Source organism: Scyliorhinus canicula, chromosome 10, assembly GCF_902713615.1.
Source record: "Scyliorhinus canicula chromosome 10, sScyCan1.1, whole genome shotgun sequence".
NCBI lineage: Eukaryota > Metazoa > Chordata > Chondrichthyes > Carcharhiniformes > Scyliorhinidae > Scyliorhinus > Scyliorhinus canicula.
Window position 1 is genome coordinate 24,938,191 of NC_052155.1, and position 15,929 is coordinate 24,954,119.

Genomic DNA, 15,929 nt, shown 5'->3' on the forward strand with positions numbered 1-15,929 from the left:
CAGGGGCAATAAGAGATGGGCTTCAAATGCTGGCCCAGCCAACAAGGGCCACACCCATGAAATAATACGGGCGCAATTCTCTGACACCCACGCCAGGTGGGAGAATCGCGGGAGTGCCGGGCGATTCCCGCCACGCCGCCCTGGCACCCGCACGCGATTCTCCCACCCCTCCAAAATGGCGTGCCCCGTTGCACGACAGGCCACTCAGAGAATCGACGCTCGCCGTTTGTAGCAGGCGAGCGTCGATTCTCCGGCCCGGATGGGCCGAGCGGCCTGCCCAATCCGACGGGTTCACACCGGCGCCAACCACACCTGGTCCCTGCCGGCGTGAACAGCGCGCGAACGCTGCATGTGCGGCCTGTGTGGGGGGGGAGGGAGGATCGAGCACTCAGCAGGGGCGTGGCCCGCCATCGGTGCCCACCGATCGGCGGGCCGGCGTCTTTAAAGGACGCACTCTTTTCCTCCGCCGCCCTGCAAGATCAATCCTCCATGTCTTGCGGGGCGCCCGTGGGGAGGACGGCAACCACGCATGCGCGGGTGACGTCATTTGAGCGGCGCCGGCCGCGTAATTTACGCGGCGCCAAGGCCCGGTGCGCGTAATTGACACGGCGCCGTTCCTAGCCCCCTGGGGGTGGGAGAATAGGGGGCGAGGAGCGGCCTCCAACGCCGGAGTAAAACACTCCGGTTTTCACTCCGGCGTCGGCACTTAGGATGCGATTCTCCGCCCCCCACGACGGGTCGGAGAATAGCGGGAGGGCCTTCCCGACATTTTTTCCCGACCTCCCGCTGTTCTCCCCCCCCCCCCCCCCCCCCCCCCCCACGCCCGCCCCACGACACGACAGCGATTCTTCCCTATCCGATGGGCCGATTTCCCAGGCCTTTACGGCCGTTTTCACAAATTTAAACACACCTGCTATCACGGTTCGTGAAAACGGCCGCAAAGTGCCGTTCTGCACAACCATGCCACCGGTTGGCACGGCCGCACCACGGCCGTGCCAAAGGTGGCATGGGCCCGTGATCGGTGCCCACCGATCGCGGGCAGCGGGTCCGATTCCCGCGCACTCTTTGTCCCTCCGCCGCCCCACAGGATCAGTCCGCGGGGCGGCTGAGGGGCATGACGGACCGCGCATGCGCGGGTTTGACGCATATGCGCGATGACGTCATCCGCGGGTTGGAGCCGTCATCGTCATCGTGCGCGTCAGCCGCCGTGAGTCTTGGCGGCCGGGCTTAGCGAACGTGAAACACGGCCAGTTTCACGGCAGCCTTTACGACTCTCCGCATTTGCGGAGAATCGCGCCCTTAGTCTCCCGATGGGAGAATTTCGCCCAACATCTTTGAAAAAAATATAACCCAAGTAGATTACTTAGCATAAAAATTAAAATGCAAGTTACGAATAATTTTGTGGGGAGGGAATGCAATTCAGGTGTATTTCTTGGAACGAGCTGCTTGGTAGATAATGGGAAGCTGAGTGGCACTGGCTCTTTGCTGCTGGTTCCTTGGCTTCTGCTAGCAACCAGTGTTGAGGGCAGAGGTCACTGGCATTTGTAAACAAAGCTCCTGTTTCAGGATCTTAGCCTCGACTGCAAACATTTCAGAAATGCCTTGAAGCGGATTGGATTTCAAATGACATTTTGGGCAAGTTAAATGCCTTCAGTGACGGGACATAAGTCAAAGCCTTTTTGATGGCCATTCTTCACTTGAATGCTTCATCACAGAAACTATTTCCTGTAAATGTATTGGCAACCAGCGAGAGAGCGAGAGAGAGAGCATCTGAGCCAATGATCGATCAAACACATTTATATCATCTCCTAAACTGAAATTGCTGCATTAGGTCATTCTTACACAAAGATGTGCAATCGATTTACTTTATATTCCCCTAACAATTCCGTATGAAATTTTTGTGGTCAGTTGTGCAAAATTCCAGTTCCAGTTTTCTGGAACTATTCTGATTGGATTTGGGATTCCATTAGAGAGAAGGAAGAAGGCCTCGTCCACTCACCCGCACCCTCTCTGACTCACACTCGGCAACTCTCACAAACCCTCACCTATCCCCAACCCACTCCAACCCACTTTTAATCTTACCGTCACCCACTCTCACTCTCACCCACTCTCACTCACTCCCACTCTTGGCCAACCACATCCTCATCCACTCACATCCTCATCTACTTTCATCCTCACCCACCCACCTTCACCCACTCTCGCTCTCACTCACCTGACCCACTCAGAGCCTCATCTACATTCATCTTCACCCACCCTCACCCACTCACGCTCTCACTCACCTCACCTACTTTCGGCCTCACCCGCTCTCATCTTCACCCACTCTCATCTTCACTCACTCTCACACCCACTCACACCTTCACCCACTCACTCTCACCCACCTCACCCACACTAGCCGTCACCCACCATCACTTACACACTCTCACCCTCACATACTCTTACCCTAATCCAATCTCACCTTCATCCAGCCATCCACTCTCATACACCCACTCACCCATCCATCCACTCTCATACACCCACTCACCCATCCATCCACTCTCATACACCCACTCAGCCTTCTTTTGGGCCAAGCCTCTCCTCAGGCCCCTCCGCCCTTGGCTCCTCTTGCCCCCCCCCCCCAGCAGTACTCTTTCAGATGGTCGGTGTCGGCATGATGGGATGAATGGCCTTCTGTAGGGATTCTGTGATTCTATGAAAACTTATTAGACTTGGTGTTTGACTCCACACGCCACCAACGGAATGTCGCCCCTGCCTTGGGAAATCCCACCAAAAAGGTGGGGGGGGGGGGGGAAAGAGTGCTGTGGTTGGAAAATTACGGCCTAACTGTTGCAGCTGTTTCCCTGACCCCCCCACTGACCAGATGATCAGTCCTGTTCCCTGGGGTAGCTGGAAGATGGAAGATTAAATAATTCTGCCTTTTCCCTTTCCCCGGGTAATTTTCGGAGGTCGTGCCCCTGAGCTGTAGCAGTCAATAGGCCCCATTGTCAATGGCTCCTGTTTCCTAGCCTGCCACCTGAAGCAAGACCCAGGACAGGAAACCCACGGCTCCTGGGGATGGATAGGCCTGGCTGGTGTATGTCAGGTATGATGGACCTCCTCAGTGCCTAACTAGGGGGTACCCAGTCAGCCCTAGTGTTTTTCTTTCTTTAAATTGAGGCTGGGAAGGATTTCCAATGTTTTAATTGAACTAAATTGTACATCACCGTCCCAATTATATAATAAATACATATGTATATAAATGATACAGTTGCATGCCACCCCTGAGATTTGTTTATTGTGTTTGAGAAAGCAACCACCTAGTTGAAAGAAACGTTCGAATGTTAAAGCTACATGTGTTGTTAATTTTCTTTTTTGTTGCATTTTGCAAGTCTTTCTGAAAATGTCAAAAAAGAGTTTCCTGTCTTTTTGTTGTTAAAAAAAACTGCAGACTAAACGGGACCTGGTTGATTTCAGTCAAGAATTTGTTGTGTGTTCCACACCGTAATGTGTATAATTGTTTGGTCATAACGCGCTCTCGTATAACCCGAATGTACGTTTCATCTGAACAGATAGATAATTGCGGGGTGGTGTTCTTTCCAATTAATTCCATCGCACATTTACTTTTGTGTGGCTCTGGCGATCCTTTATTAAAACATGTTGGTTGAATAACTTGCAGCTGTTCCAGATGAAGCCAACAAATGTTAATCAGGAATTATTGTTCTACACGGCCCCCTTTCATTGCAGGGGGGGGGGGGGGGGGGGGGGGGAACCAATGGCGGCCAGATGTTTTGTATTTATAAAAGAGCTACGACATGTTTAATTTGCAAGTTTTCCCCTCTTTTCTTCAGGTCTTTCAAGTCGCCTATGTTATCATTAAGGCAGCAAATTCACCTCGGCCTGGAAACTGGGTCTTGGAGCGTTCCACTGATGGCATTGAATTTACACCTTGGCAGTACTACGCCACAAGTGCCACTGAGTGCCTGACTCGCTACAACATCGCACCCAGAATCGGACCTCCGACCTACAAGAGGGACGATGAAGTGATCTGCACATCTTACTATTCGAAACTCGTCCCGCTGGAGCACGGAGAGGTAAATTAATCCACAAAAAGCAATGCAAGAATTTGTTTCTCGCACCTACAGTTTAGAGTTGTTGATAGATTAACTAGTCAACTTGGGGAAGAAGACAATCAGAAAAAGTCACAGCGCAGAGAGAACAATGGTCACTAACAATTACACTGAACAGCAAATGCAAGGTGGACTCCGTCAATGCACGAATGTTAAACATGAACACAACAACCCCATTACAGAGAGGTAGGACGTGATTGAACAGCCGACAGAATTGTGTCTTCTTAATACAAGAGATAAAGAAACATGAGCTGAGGCCATTATTCAGAGTGTGAACACTAATTAAGGTTGCATTACGTGTCAGTGAAGTAGCCCTGAGATCGATCTGTTCCTCTTTTAGTGTCAATTCAGAACTTGAGAGAAATTTGAGTTTAGTAAACAGAGTGTGGATTTCTTGATAAGTAAAACTTCAACTCATATAATCCCTATAGGAGGCCATTCAGCCCATCAGGTCTGCACCGACCCTCAGAAGAAGCAGCTCAGCCAGGCCCACCCTATCCCCGTAACCCCACCTAACCTTTTTTTTTACACTATGGGGCAAATCAGGTTGGCCAATGCACATAACCCGCATATCTTTGGACTGTGGGGGGAAACCGGAACAGCTGGAGGAAACCTACTCAGACACAGGGAGAACATTCAAACTCCACGCAGACAGTTACCTGAGGTCGGAATTGAACCCGGGTCCCTGGTATTGTGAGGCAGCAGTGCTAACCACTGTGCCACCGTGCCATCTCAAAGATGAGTTTCCACTTACCTTTCCAATAAGGGGATCAGGGTTTATGGGGAGAAGGCAGGAGAATGGGGATGAGAAAAATATCAGCCATGATTGAATGGCAAAGCGTACTCGATGGGCCGAGTGGCCTAATTCTGAATCTATGTCTTATGGCCTTAATAGTCTGTGCAATGCAGGTAGCCTGAAAGTTACAGTAGTAGTCACTATAAAATGTATCAGACATTCTCTATTAAATAAATCTCCCAATTTTAGTGTATAAAATAGTACATCTCAAAAAGAAGGCGATATTTAATTCCAAATGCAGAACAGTCCTGAAAAACACTTGCGGGCGATTTTGGACACACCCTCTCCCTTCCATAAGAAATTTCACTGAATATTAGAATCACTACAGTGCAGAAGGAGGTCATTCAGCCCATCGAGTCTGCACCTACCCACTGAAAGTGCACTCCACCCAAGCCCAATTACCCGCCCTATCTCCATCACCCCACCTCACATCCCTGGACACTAAAGGGCTAAACACTAAACATGGTTAATCCATCTAGCCTGCACATCTTTGGACTGTGGGAGGAAACCGGAGCACCCGGAGGAAACCCACGCAGACACGGGAGAACGTGCAGACTCAGTACAGAAAGTCACCCAATGCCGGAATTCAACCCAAGTCCCTGCCGCTCTGAGACAGCAGTGCTAACCACTGTGCCACCCATCTTGGCGCAGGCTCAAAATCCAGAGAATCGAAAAACGCGATTCTCTCTGGCTTGATTACATTTTGGAATGTCCACCCCCTGAATCTCCGCTCCAGTGGAATATTGATAATCGCACCGTGGGAGCCCGGGAATCTAATTTTCATACATTAGCATGTCATTATCAAGCACTCTCTCCAGAGCGTCTCCCCTCACAGAAAATTCACCAGACGCTGGTGTGGTGTTACGCCGGTGTCATTTAGAACATAGAACAGTACAGCACAGAACAGGCCCTTCGGCCCTCAATGTTGTGCCGAGCCATGATCACCCTACTCAAACCCACGTATCCACCCTACACCCGTACCCCAACAGCCCCCCCTTAACCTTACTTTTATTAGGACACTACGGGCAATTTAGCATGGCCAATCCACCTAACCCGCACATCTTTGGACTGTGGGAGGAAACCGGAGCACCCGGAGGAAACCCAGCACACAGGGGGAGGACGTGCAGACTCCACACAGACAGTGACCCAGCCGGGAATCAAACCTGGGACCCTGGAGCTGTGAAGCATTTATGCTAACCACCATGCTACCCTCTAGGCAATTGAGGGAATCCCTCCGGGAGCTCAGAGGTAAGTTGTGATTGTGGCACGATGTCCGTTCATCCGTTGCCGCAGCGTCTGCATGTTAGCTCAGTGGGCTAGACAGCTGGGGTGGGATTCTGGGATGGGATTCTCTCGGGGCGGGCTGTACCGGCGCTGAGGAGTGGCGTGAATCCTCCGCACCTTCAGGGGCTAGGTTGGCGGCGGCGGGGTTGGTGGCCGCCATTCGGCGCGGAAGGGCCTGGCATCGCGCCAATCGGTGCGGAAGTGCACCAAACAGCACCAAAGGGCCTCTGTCGGCAGGCGTGAAAAGCACATGCTTGCGTCATCGCAGTGCATGTGCGGGGGGGGGGGGGGGGGGGGGGGTTCTTCTCTGCGCCGGCCATGGTGGAGGAAAAGAGTGCCCCCACGGCACAGGCCTGCTCGCAGACCGGTGGGCGCCGATCGCGGGCCAGACCACCAGATCCCCCTACATCCTCCGAGGACTCCGCAGGCCCCCCGTGGAGCCAAGTCCCGCCTGTATAGACCTGGTTTGATTTAAGCCAGCGGGACTGACCGAAAACGGGCGGCCGCTCGGCCCATCGCGGGGCGGAGAATCGCGGCCGCCGACCGGCCCCCGCCAAAACCCCGGCTCCGGAGAATTCGGCAGTCGGTGGCGGGGCGGGATTCACGCCCCCCCTCCCCCCCCCCGGCGATTCTCCGACCCGGCAGGCGGGGTCGGAGAATCCCGCCCCAGGTTTGGGATGCGCTGGTTCAATTCCCGTACCAGCTGAGAATTCTGAATTCTCCCTCTGTGTACCCGAACAGGCGCCAGAATGTGGCGACTAGGAGCTTTTCACAGTATCTTCGTTGCAGTGTTAATGTAAGCCTACTTGTGACAATAAAATAATTTTAAAAACTGAACCATGCCTCGGGTCATCCATACGCTGCAGGAAAGGATGTTACGAGGCACTGTACATTGGCGAAACCATGCTCCCTCATGGATGAACGGACATCGCGTGACAATCACCATGCAGGAATGTTCCATTCCAGTCGGGGAACACTTTCGCAGTCAAGGGCATTCAGCCTCTGATCTCCGAGTTAGCGTTCTCCAAGGCGGCCTTCAGGACATGCGACAACGCAGAATCGCCGAGCAGAAACTGATAGTCAAATTCCGCACACATGAGTGCGGCCTCAACCGGAATCTTGATTCATGTCTCACTACATTTAACCCCCCACTACCTGGCCTGGGCATGCAAAATCCTACCAACTGTCCTGGTTTGAGACAATTCATATCTCTTTAACCTGGGATTACCCCTCTCTCCCGTCGCACCATATGGAATTGTAAAGACTTAATTACCTGCAAAGACTCGCATTCAAAGTATCGTCTTGCATCATTGGCTTTGTTCATATATGCTGTGTTTGTGTAACCTACATCTTCACTCACCTGAGGAAGGAGCAGTGCTCCGAAAGCTAGTGATTCCAAATAAACCTGTTGGACTTTAACCTGGTGTTGTAAGACTTCTTACTTCTTACAATGGCATCTCCACACCATGAATAGGATGGGAATGGAGGAATACGGACAGCGGAAGAGCAGAAGATAGGCATCATGATTGGCTCAAGCTTAGAGGACCGAATGGCCTGTTACTGTGCTGTACCATTCTTTGTATCTTTGTATGTCGTTGGGATCTGTCTGCAATTTTAACTCGGCAGTCTGAGTGGGAAACCCCATTGAATTTCCTGTCAAGCCAACCCAGCGGGAAAATCGATCAAGGCTGGAAGAAGTTCAAAGAAATTTAAGTTTTATTTTTTGCTTTTCATGTTGTTAGGAGCGGAGCCTCCTCGGGGCTCCTTGAAGAAAGCTTGGCCCTCCACTGTTGCGGACTTGCACCCTCTTCCTAGTCGCAAAGCACCCCACTCTCTCAGCTGATCCCACCACTGCCTCCAGTCTTCATTACATTTTGCTGTTTCCCACTAATTCCTGTGTGGAGTGAGTGCAAAGTCGAGCGGTTGGATTTAAATAAGGCCGCAGAGTTATAATATTCCAGGACTCAGGGTCAGCTCCTAACTCTTTTAAAAAAAATTTAGTGTGCCCAATTCACGTTTTCCAATTAAGGGGCAATTTAGCATGGCCAATCCACCTAACCTGCACGTCTTTGGGTTGTGGGGACGAAACCCACACCGACACGGGGAGAATGTGCAAACTCCACACGGACAGTAACCCAGAGCCGGGATCAAACCTGGGACCTCGGCGCCGTGAGGCAACAGGGCTAACCCACCGTGCCACCGTGCTGCCCTAGCTCCTAACTCTACCCACTCACCGAAAACTGGCCTGGAGTTAAAATTGGGGTCCATATTTTCATTTATTTGTCGATCATGATCAAACAGTTCCCAACTCAGCTTCACAAAGCCAGGAATGTTAGCGGAAGGACTGTACACAGCTGGAATCCCGAGGAGATAATTTTTGGCATCCAGATCTGTAATTAAAGTACTCATTGTCTGTGTTCCCAGTTGATTGTCCCTTGTTTAACTGAGTCTATTCATGTTGCTTCTTACTTGTTCATGAAAGGCAGACTCATAATGTGATGTTTTATTAAAATTACCAATGGGTCTGGATGAAATGCCAGCCTCTCTTTTGTAAATGTGGGAGATTATTCCAGCCAAGCACGTCGACACTTCATTTTCTAATTGCATATATGTGAGGCAAAAATGAAAGTTGAGTAAATTGACACACAAATTAGTACCTAAGAATAAGATCATCTATATCTCTGTAAAAATGATGGATGACCTGTTATAAGCCTATCTGGATGACATAGTTAACGAGAAGGTATATTTGCTTACATTCACTAATGTAACTTTGAATATAAAAGGTGAATCATTATGTTATGCTAACAAAATTCAGGAAGCAGAGGGACATACAGGGCGAAATCTGGTGGCTACATCTATGCAGATAGGCAGGGAGGACTGCCAAAGCCACCCTTGAATGCAAGTCTCCTACCGAGTGCCACATCCAGGCAGCTGGCCTAATACTTGACATGTTGGGGCGGCATAAGCCAACTAGAAAATTCCAGTCACCATCAGAATATTGGCTCAAACGTACTTTAAGCGGCTACCTGCCACTTGTGGGTGGGTAGACCTTCTGTCCTCATTCCCTCCTTGGGGCAAATGACCCGTTTAGAGGGTAGTGATGGCACGGGGTATGATGTATTAAGAGCGAGTCCCAAAATGGCTTCCATGCCGGCGGGATTTCCCCACTTGATTGTTCCCGCACTCCACCAATGATGTAATGGGGTTTCCTCCATAGAAGGTCGGGACCCCATTACCATTGTTGCGATCCCAGTTGATGTCAAAACTGGACGGGAAGATTCAAAAGGCAGTTACCTACTTATTTTAATGTAAAGCATGGAGGAACAGTCACATGATTAGTTTTAACAACAAGAAATAACATTTATTAATCCTGAAAAATTGAATTAAAAATAAATAAATTCAGAGTGCCCAATTCTTTTTTTCTAATTAAGGGGCAATTTAGCGTGGCCAATCCACCTACCCTTCACATCTTTGGGTTGTGGGGGTGAGATACACGCAAACACAGGGAGAATGTGCAAACAAAAAATTAAATTATAATACAATTCTCCTTTATTCGTCCTTTAGCTTAACAATTACACACAAGTGTTAAAATTGACACAGATTACAAAATACATCTTAAGCTACAATGGTCTTATTAACACTTCAAGCACACAAATTGACTGAGAGAAAATGCACACTCCGCACTGAACCCAAGTTATTCTCTGTGGATTTCTCCTCACATTACCCCCCCCCCCCCCCCCCCCCCCCCCCCCCCCAGAAATAGTTTCCAAACTCTATTCCCAAAGACAGGCTTTAAAATCTTCTCTCATAATAAATGTTTTTGCTTAGTGGTTTGCATTCTGAAATCAAGTTCAGGCTTTACATATGACTCTTTTGAATAAAACTTCCACTCCACTTTTAATAGCAAATCCAGTCCAGGATATTACACCAACCACTTTAGGATATGTTTGTCTTGACTTCTGTGCAAATTGCTCACAATTGCTTTAATTCTCGATTCCCAGACTGTATTAAAATGGCATCAGACATTTGATTTACTTTTGAAGTCTACCGTCCCACTTTAAATCTGGTTACTGCAATTGTCTCTTTCACTCAGAACACTTTGTTTACTCTTCCTTGAATTCTTCTGAACCATACTTAGTCTCTGTTCTCTTAACTTCAGATGTCTTAAATATTCTTCCTGTCACAATTCGCTGGTTATCTGGAATCTATTTTGTTCCTTAGAAAACTTCCATCTTTGCAACTGTCTTGGCCTGGCCAGCTTCCACTTGCAGAGTTGAGAATTTTTCACTCCCCAGTGTCCTGCCTCAAACTTCCACAAACTCTGTTAAAACTAAACTTAAAAGTTTTTTTTTTTACCATACAAGGGTTGCTAAGCAACACCCACATGCATATGCCTTTTATTTATTCTTCACGCCGTAGGCCTCTTTAAGCACACTTCAAAAACACACTTGGAACTTTTTTTCCCTAAATTTAGAGTACCTAATTATTTGTTTCCAATCAAGGGGCAATTTAGCTTGGCCAATCCACCTAACCTGCACATCTTTGGGTTGTGGGGGTGAAACCCACGTAGACATGGGGAGAATATGCAAACTCCACACAGACGGTGATCCGGGGCCGGGATCGAATCCGGGTCCTCAGCGCGTCGTCGGCAGCAGTGCTAACCACTGTTCCACTGTGCCACCCCTAACAGACTTGGAACTTAACCAACCCCCCATCTTTGTCCAGCATGAATCTAACTTCAGGTGTTACCCTTCCAGGCACAGAAACATTAAATTAAACCCACTTAAAACTGTACCTTATTTCTAATGTTTACCAATACAGATATGAATCCCTTAGAATTACTTTAGTTTTCATAATACCATAGATGACCTTATACATAGCTGGCCTCTGCCCTGCGTCTCTCCCTGGCGGCCACCTTGGTGGGGGGCGGGGGATGGAGCACCGAGTCGGGGGGGGGGTGGGGATTATGGGCAGCTGGGGCAGCGATAGGGCCGGAAGGGTCCTCAGGCGTGTGGCCATTCGGGGGGGGCCTAGTTTGTTGGTGTTGGTCCGTGGTCCGAATCCACCATGGCGTTTGGCAGGGCCGCTGGAGACCGCCGCCATGCGCATGCGCGGACCCGGAACCGGAAGTATGCGGGCCCGTATCCGCAGCCAAAGCTGCATGAAGCACTGTGGGTCCCTGCTAGCCCCCTGAAGGTAAGTGAATCGGGTTATTTTTTTTCTAGGAACCTCGGGAGTGCAACGCCCGTGTTTTTACGCTGACGTGGGGACATAGCCCCATTTTTGGAGAATCCAGCCCCTCATTTTTGTTATTGCTGAGATCAGCTATCAAGGCAGTCGAGACAAAACTGGGGAGATTAGAAGAAGAATTCTTCAGTTATTCCAGTGTGAAGTGCTTTTCACACGTGCTGATCAGTGGTAAATTGATTACAGTATTCAGAAAGCTATCGAGCCATTCCTTACAGAAGGTCTGTATAAAAAGATATAGGGTGGGATTCTCCATCGGCCAAAGCCAGAATCGGGAAACAGGATTGTGCGGAGAATTCAGCATCAGCCTGAAAATCGAGCTTGACGCCAAGCGGAATGCAATGCTCCAGTCCCTTGATAGCGACGTGAATGCGATCCAAGCTGCACGCCGGCATGGGCATGCAACTTGTACAGTAAAAGCCATTTGGCATACCATTAATGGGACCGACCCATCGTTTTCTGTGCCTTCTGCGATTCTCCGCCTCCGCCAAGAGGGATTACCGACGGCAAAGTTCACTTGTGGTATTTCAAATCAGGAAACAGGCGTTGTGGCTGCTGAGGGTGCAGGAGGGGGTACAAACAGTGTCAAACATCACTATAGTGTGCTGACAGGTGTGCTGCTGGCAGGGGGCGTGCTAATGCTGGGGGCAGTAGTGGGGGGGTGGCTAGGAGGTAGGCCATGGGGTTGGGGTGGCTGGCACGGACCACCATTGCCGCAGCCTGCAAGGCAGCCATGCGACTGCGCACAACACTGACTGTCCACTGGGAACTTGGCACCATGGTTCATATGGATGTCCCCGCAAGCCACACCCTAGATACCCTCTGGCCCCAGCTGACCCATCAATGGGATTGGCGTGCTCCAGTGCCATCATCCTGGCTGAGATACCGGTCTGCCTGCATTGCGCGAGTTCTAAGTGGCGCTGTTGTTAGCCCATTAAGGGGACCTGAGTCACTCTGGGATTGGCACTGCTTTCGTCCACGTAGAACACGCGCATTTCAGTCCCGGCGTCAGCACCTAGTCTCCCAAATGGAGAATTTGCCTCATGGAAAAGAATTTGGATTGGTTTAGGGGCAAAAGCAGGACATTGAAATGGCACAATGTAAGCCCCTGCAACAAGAGGTATCTGCCTACCGGAGACATGAATGTGGTTAATCTTGACGATGCTATATGCAGTGGGATTTGCCAAAATCCACATTTTGCATCTAACACACTAAATACTCTTGCATGCAGCATGTCTGAGGTGACCTGTTCCACTGTCTTCATGTGGCGATGTGGCCCGAGTACCACTTTGTTTAAATCTAAAGATTCAATACATATCCTGACTGCATCATCCTTTTCCACCGCAGCTACCGTTGTCAAAATCTGTGGCCCCTTCCACTCAGGTAAATGCACGCATTCCTATCATTCGATGCAGCTAACAGATCACCTTTTGCTTCATCGCAATCGGTATCCTTCTTGGCGCACATATTGTTGGCGTGACAGTCATCTAATCTCATATGATATATAACAGGTAGCTTGCCGATTTTGACAGTCTAAAATGTTACTGTACCGTGTCACTTCCGAGGCTTGAAGTTGCACTGGCTGGACTTCTGGGCCAAGTTGAATGATCATAGATCCCCTGTAGTGCAGGAGAAGGCCATTCGGCCCAGGAAGCCTGGACTGACCATCCAAAAGAGCACTCCACCTCGGCCCACTCCCTCATCGTATCCGCACATTGATCGTTCCCAGTCTTCCTGTGCAGGATACAGCACCCATCTCCAGCTGCAGCCTTCCTAGACCTCATGTGGAGCACGAACCAGTTTGCCCACTGCCCTGATGCCCACGTGACGCCAGGACGGTGACGACACCCAAACTGGCAAAATTCTTAATGCTAACTAACCGCCCCGTCCCCGACCTGGGATGGGCTGCTACCTCTTGAACTTCAGGGTGCTAATCCCTTTGATCTGTGAACAATAATAACAATAATAATAATAATCGCTTATTGTCACAAGTAGGTTTCAATGAAGTTACTGTGAAAAGCCACTAGTCGCCACATTCCAGCACCTGTTTGGGGAGGCTGGTATGGGAATTGAACCCGCGCTGCTGGCCTTGTTCTGCATTACAAGCCAGCTGTTTAGCCCACTGTGCTAAACCAGCCCCATTAGAGAATGAGCGCTTACCTCGTTAAACATTTTTGGCAACCCCGATTCCCTCCTGGATGTCCTCACCTGCCCTCAGCTGGTCTGAGGCAGAAATTTGTTTGCAGTCCAGAAAGATTAAATACAATTGCCAGAAACTGGGCTTAAACAACTTCAATTTTCCTGTTTAGGAGGGCAGGGGAATTTGGAGACCCACGCTTTCCACAGTCCCAAATAACAAATCCAGAGATTTCAAGTTGAACATGACGTAGCAGAATCAAAACAAGGCTCCATAAGAAAGTAAAGTTAATGGCAGCTATGACAACCGTATGCAGAAGGCAGTGTCCAGGCTTATCACCATAAACATGGGGGCACGATAGCAAAATTGCCTATTAAGTTTCACATATTAATGCATTGATTGAGGAGCAAACGTTTCATGTCTAGGTCATTGTGTCTGTAATCTGGAAGAGGATTCACTAATGGTTCCTCATGGTTTGGAAGCACTGTTGCTTCACAGCACCAGGGACCTGGGTTCGATTCCCGGCTTGGGTCACTGTCTGTGTGGAGTCTGCACGTTCCTCCCGTGTCTGCGTGGGTTTCCTCCCACAAGTCTTGAAAGACGTGCTTGTTCGGTGAATTGGACATTCTGAATTCTCCCTCAGTGTACAGGTGCCGGAGTGTGGCTACGAGGGGATTTTCACAATAATTTAATTGCAGTGTTAATGTAAACCTACTTGTGACACTAAAGTCCTGGAGCCCACGCATCAAAACATTGGCTGCCTTGCAGCTAATTTTCGTTCAGTGGAAGGTTAATTGGTTCAGGGTCAGACATCTACCACCATCTAGGGAGGACGGCCTGCTCTCAAGAGTTATCAGCCAGTCCAATTGGCCTGTAGTTCTGTAGTCCAAGCAGGACTTGGTTCTAGGACTACAGCCACTACCTGAAGGAAGCAATGGAGCCAGACATCAAGGTAAGTGTGGGGTATTCGTGGGGTCTGACTGGCAGAACGCAGCGAAGGTAATGAGGCGGGGAAGGGGGGGCAGGTTTGAGAGGCTGGGGGGAGAGTTAAAGGGGAGGTAGGATTTTGGAGGGGGGAGTTGCCTCCATTAGGCAAAGACCTCTTATCTAGCCCCTTATTGCCTCCAGTTTTTCTTTCCCCAACTCGTTGACGTTCCTCTGACTTCGAGGGCACAAGGTTGATACCATCTAATAACGAGTTTAAAATGAGCCTTGCAATCTTTATTCCACTTCACAGAGTTCTTCTTTGTTTCTCAGCTCAAAAAGTAGAAAATCGAGCGGGTGGAGGCGGCTTCGTGCAGGGGCTCCAGTTTGGAAGCCCTGGTCACGGCTCCTCTACCGCTGCCGCCGGCCAAGTACACCACCAGCCCGGTAGTGGTGGCGACCCTGCGGATATGGGGCCAGTGGAGGAGGCATGTGGGGGAGATGGGGGCGTCTGTCTGGGCGCCAATCTGCGACAACCATCGGTTTGCCCCCGGCAGTATGGATGGGGGGTTCCGAGTATGGCGGCGAGCAGGGGCGGGAAGGGTGGGTGATATGTTCCTGGAAGGGAGCTTCGCGAGTTTGAGGAGCTTGGAGGAGAAATTTGGGGTGGTAAGGGGAAATGATTTTAGATACCTACAGTTGCGGGACTTTGTTCGTAGACAGGTCCCATCTTTCCCGCGCCTCCCGCCAATGGGGATCCTAGACAGAATAGTCTCTGGGAGGGATGAAGGGGAGGGTAGAGTCTCGGGTATTTATAAGGTGCTCATGAGGGAGGAAGGGTCCCAGACAGAGGAACTGAAACTTAAATGGGAGGAGGAGCTAGGCGGGGAAATGGAGGATGGGCTGTGGGCAGAGGCCCTGAGTAGGGTAAACTCGACCGCGACATGTGCTAGGCTCGGGCTGATCCAATTTAAGGTCGTTCACCGGGCCCATATGACGGTGGCTCGGATGAGCAAATTTTTCGGGATAGAGGACAAATGCGCTAGGTGCGCGGGAGGACCAGCGAACCATGTTCACATGTTTTGGGCATGCCCTGAGCTGAGGGGGTACTGGGAGGGAGTTGCGGGGGTCATGTCCCAGGTGCTAAAAACAAGGGTGGTGATGAGCCCAGGGGTGGCAATTTTTGGTGTTTCGGAAGACCCGGGCGTCCAGGGGGAGAAAGAGGCCGATGTGCTGGCCTTTGCTTCCCTGATAGCCCGGCGACGAATATTATTGGCGTGGAGGGACTCAAAGCCCCCGAAGACGGAGTGGTGGCTTGCGGACATGTCGAGTTTCCTGGGGATGGAAAAAATCAAGTTCGCCTTGAGGGGTTCTGTGCAGGGGTTCACCCGGAGGTGGCAACCATTTATTGACTTCTTTGAGGGAGAGTGAGCGTCAG

General features: G+C 50.1%; 1 protein-coding gene across 1 annotated transcript in view; it reads left to right on the forward strand.

Annotated features, from left to right (window-relative positions):
* Positions 1–15,929, forward strand: part of lama1 (laminin, alpha 1) — a 422,130-nt gene that overhangs the window by 133,342 nt on the left and 272,859 nt on the right. The window contains exon 4 of the mRNA XM_038808722.1: positions 3,825–4,067. Coding sequence (XP_038664650.1) covers positions 3,825–4,067 — 243 coding nt within the window. The remainder of the gene's footprint in view (positions 1–3,824; positions 4,068–15,929) is intronic.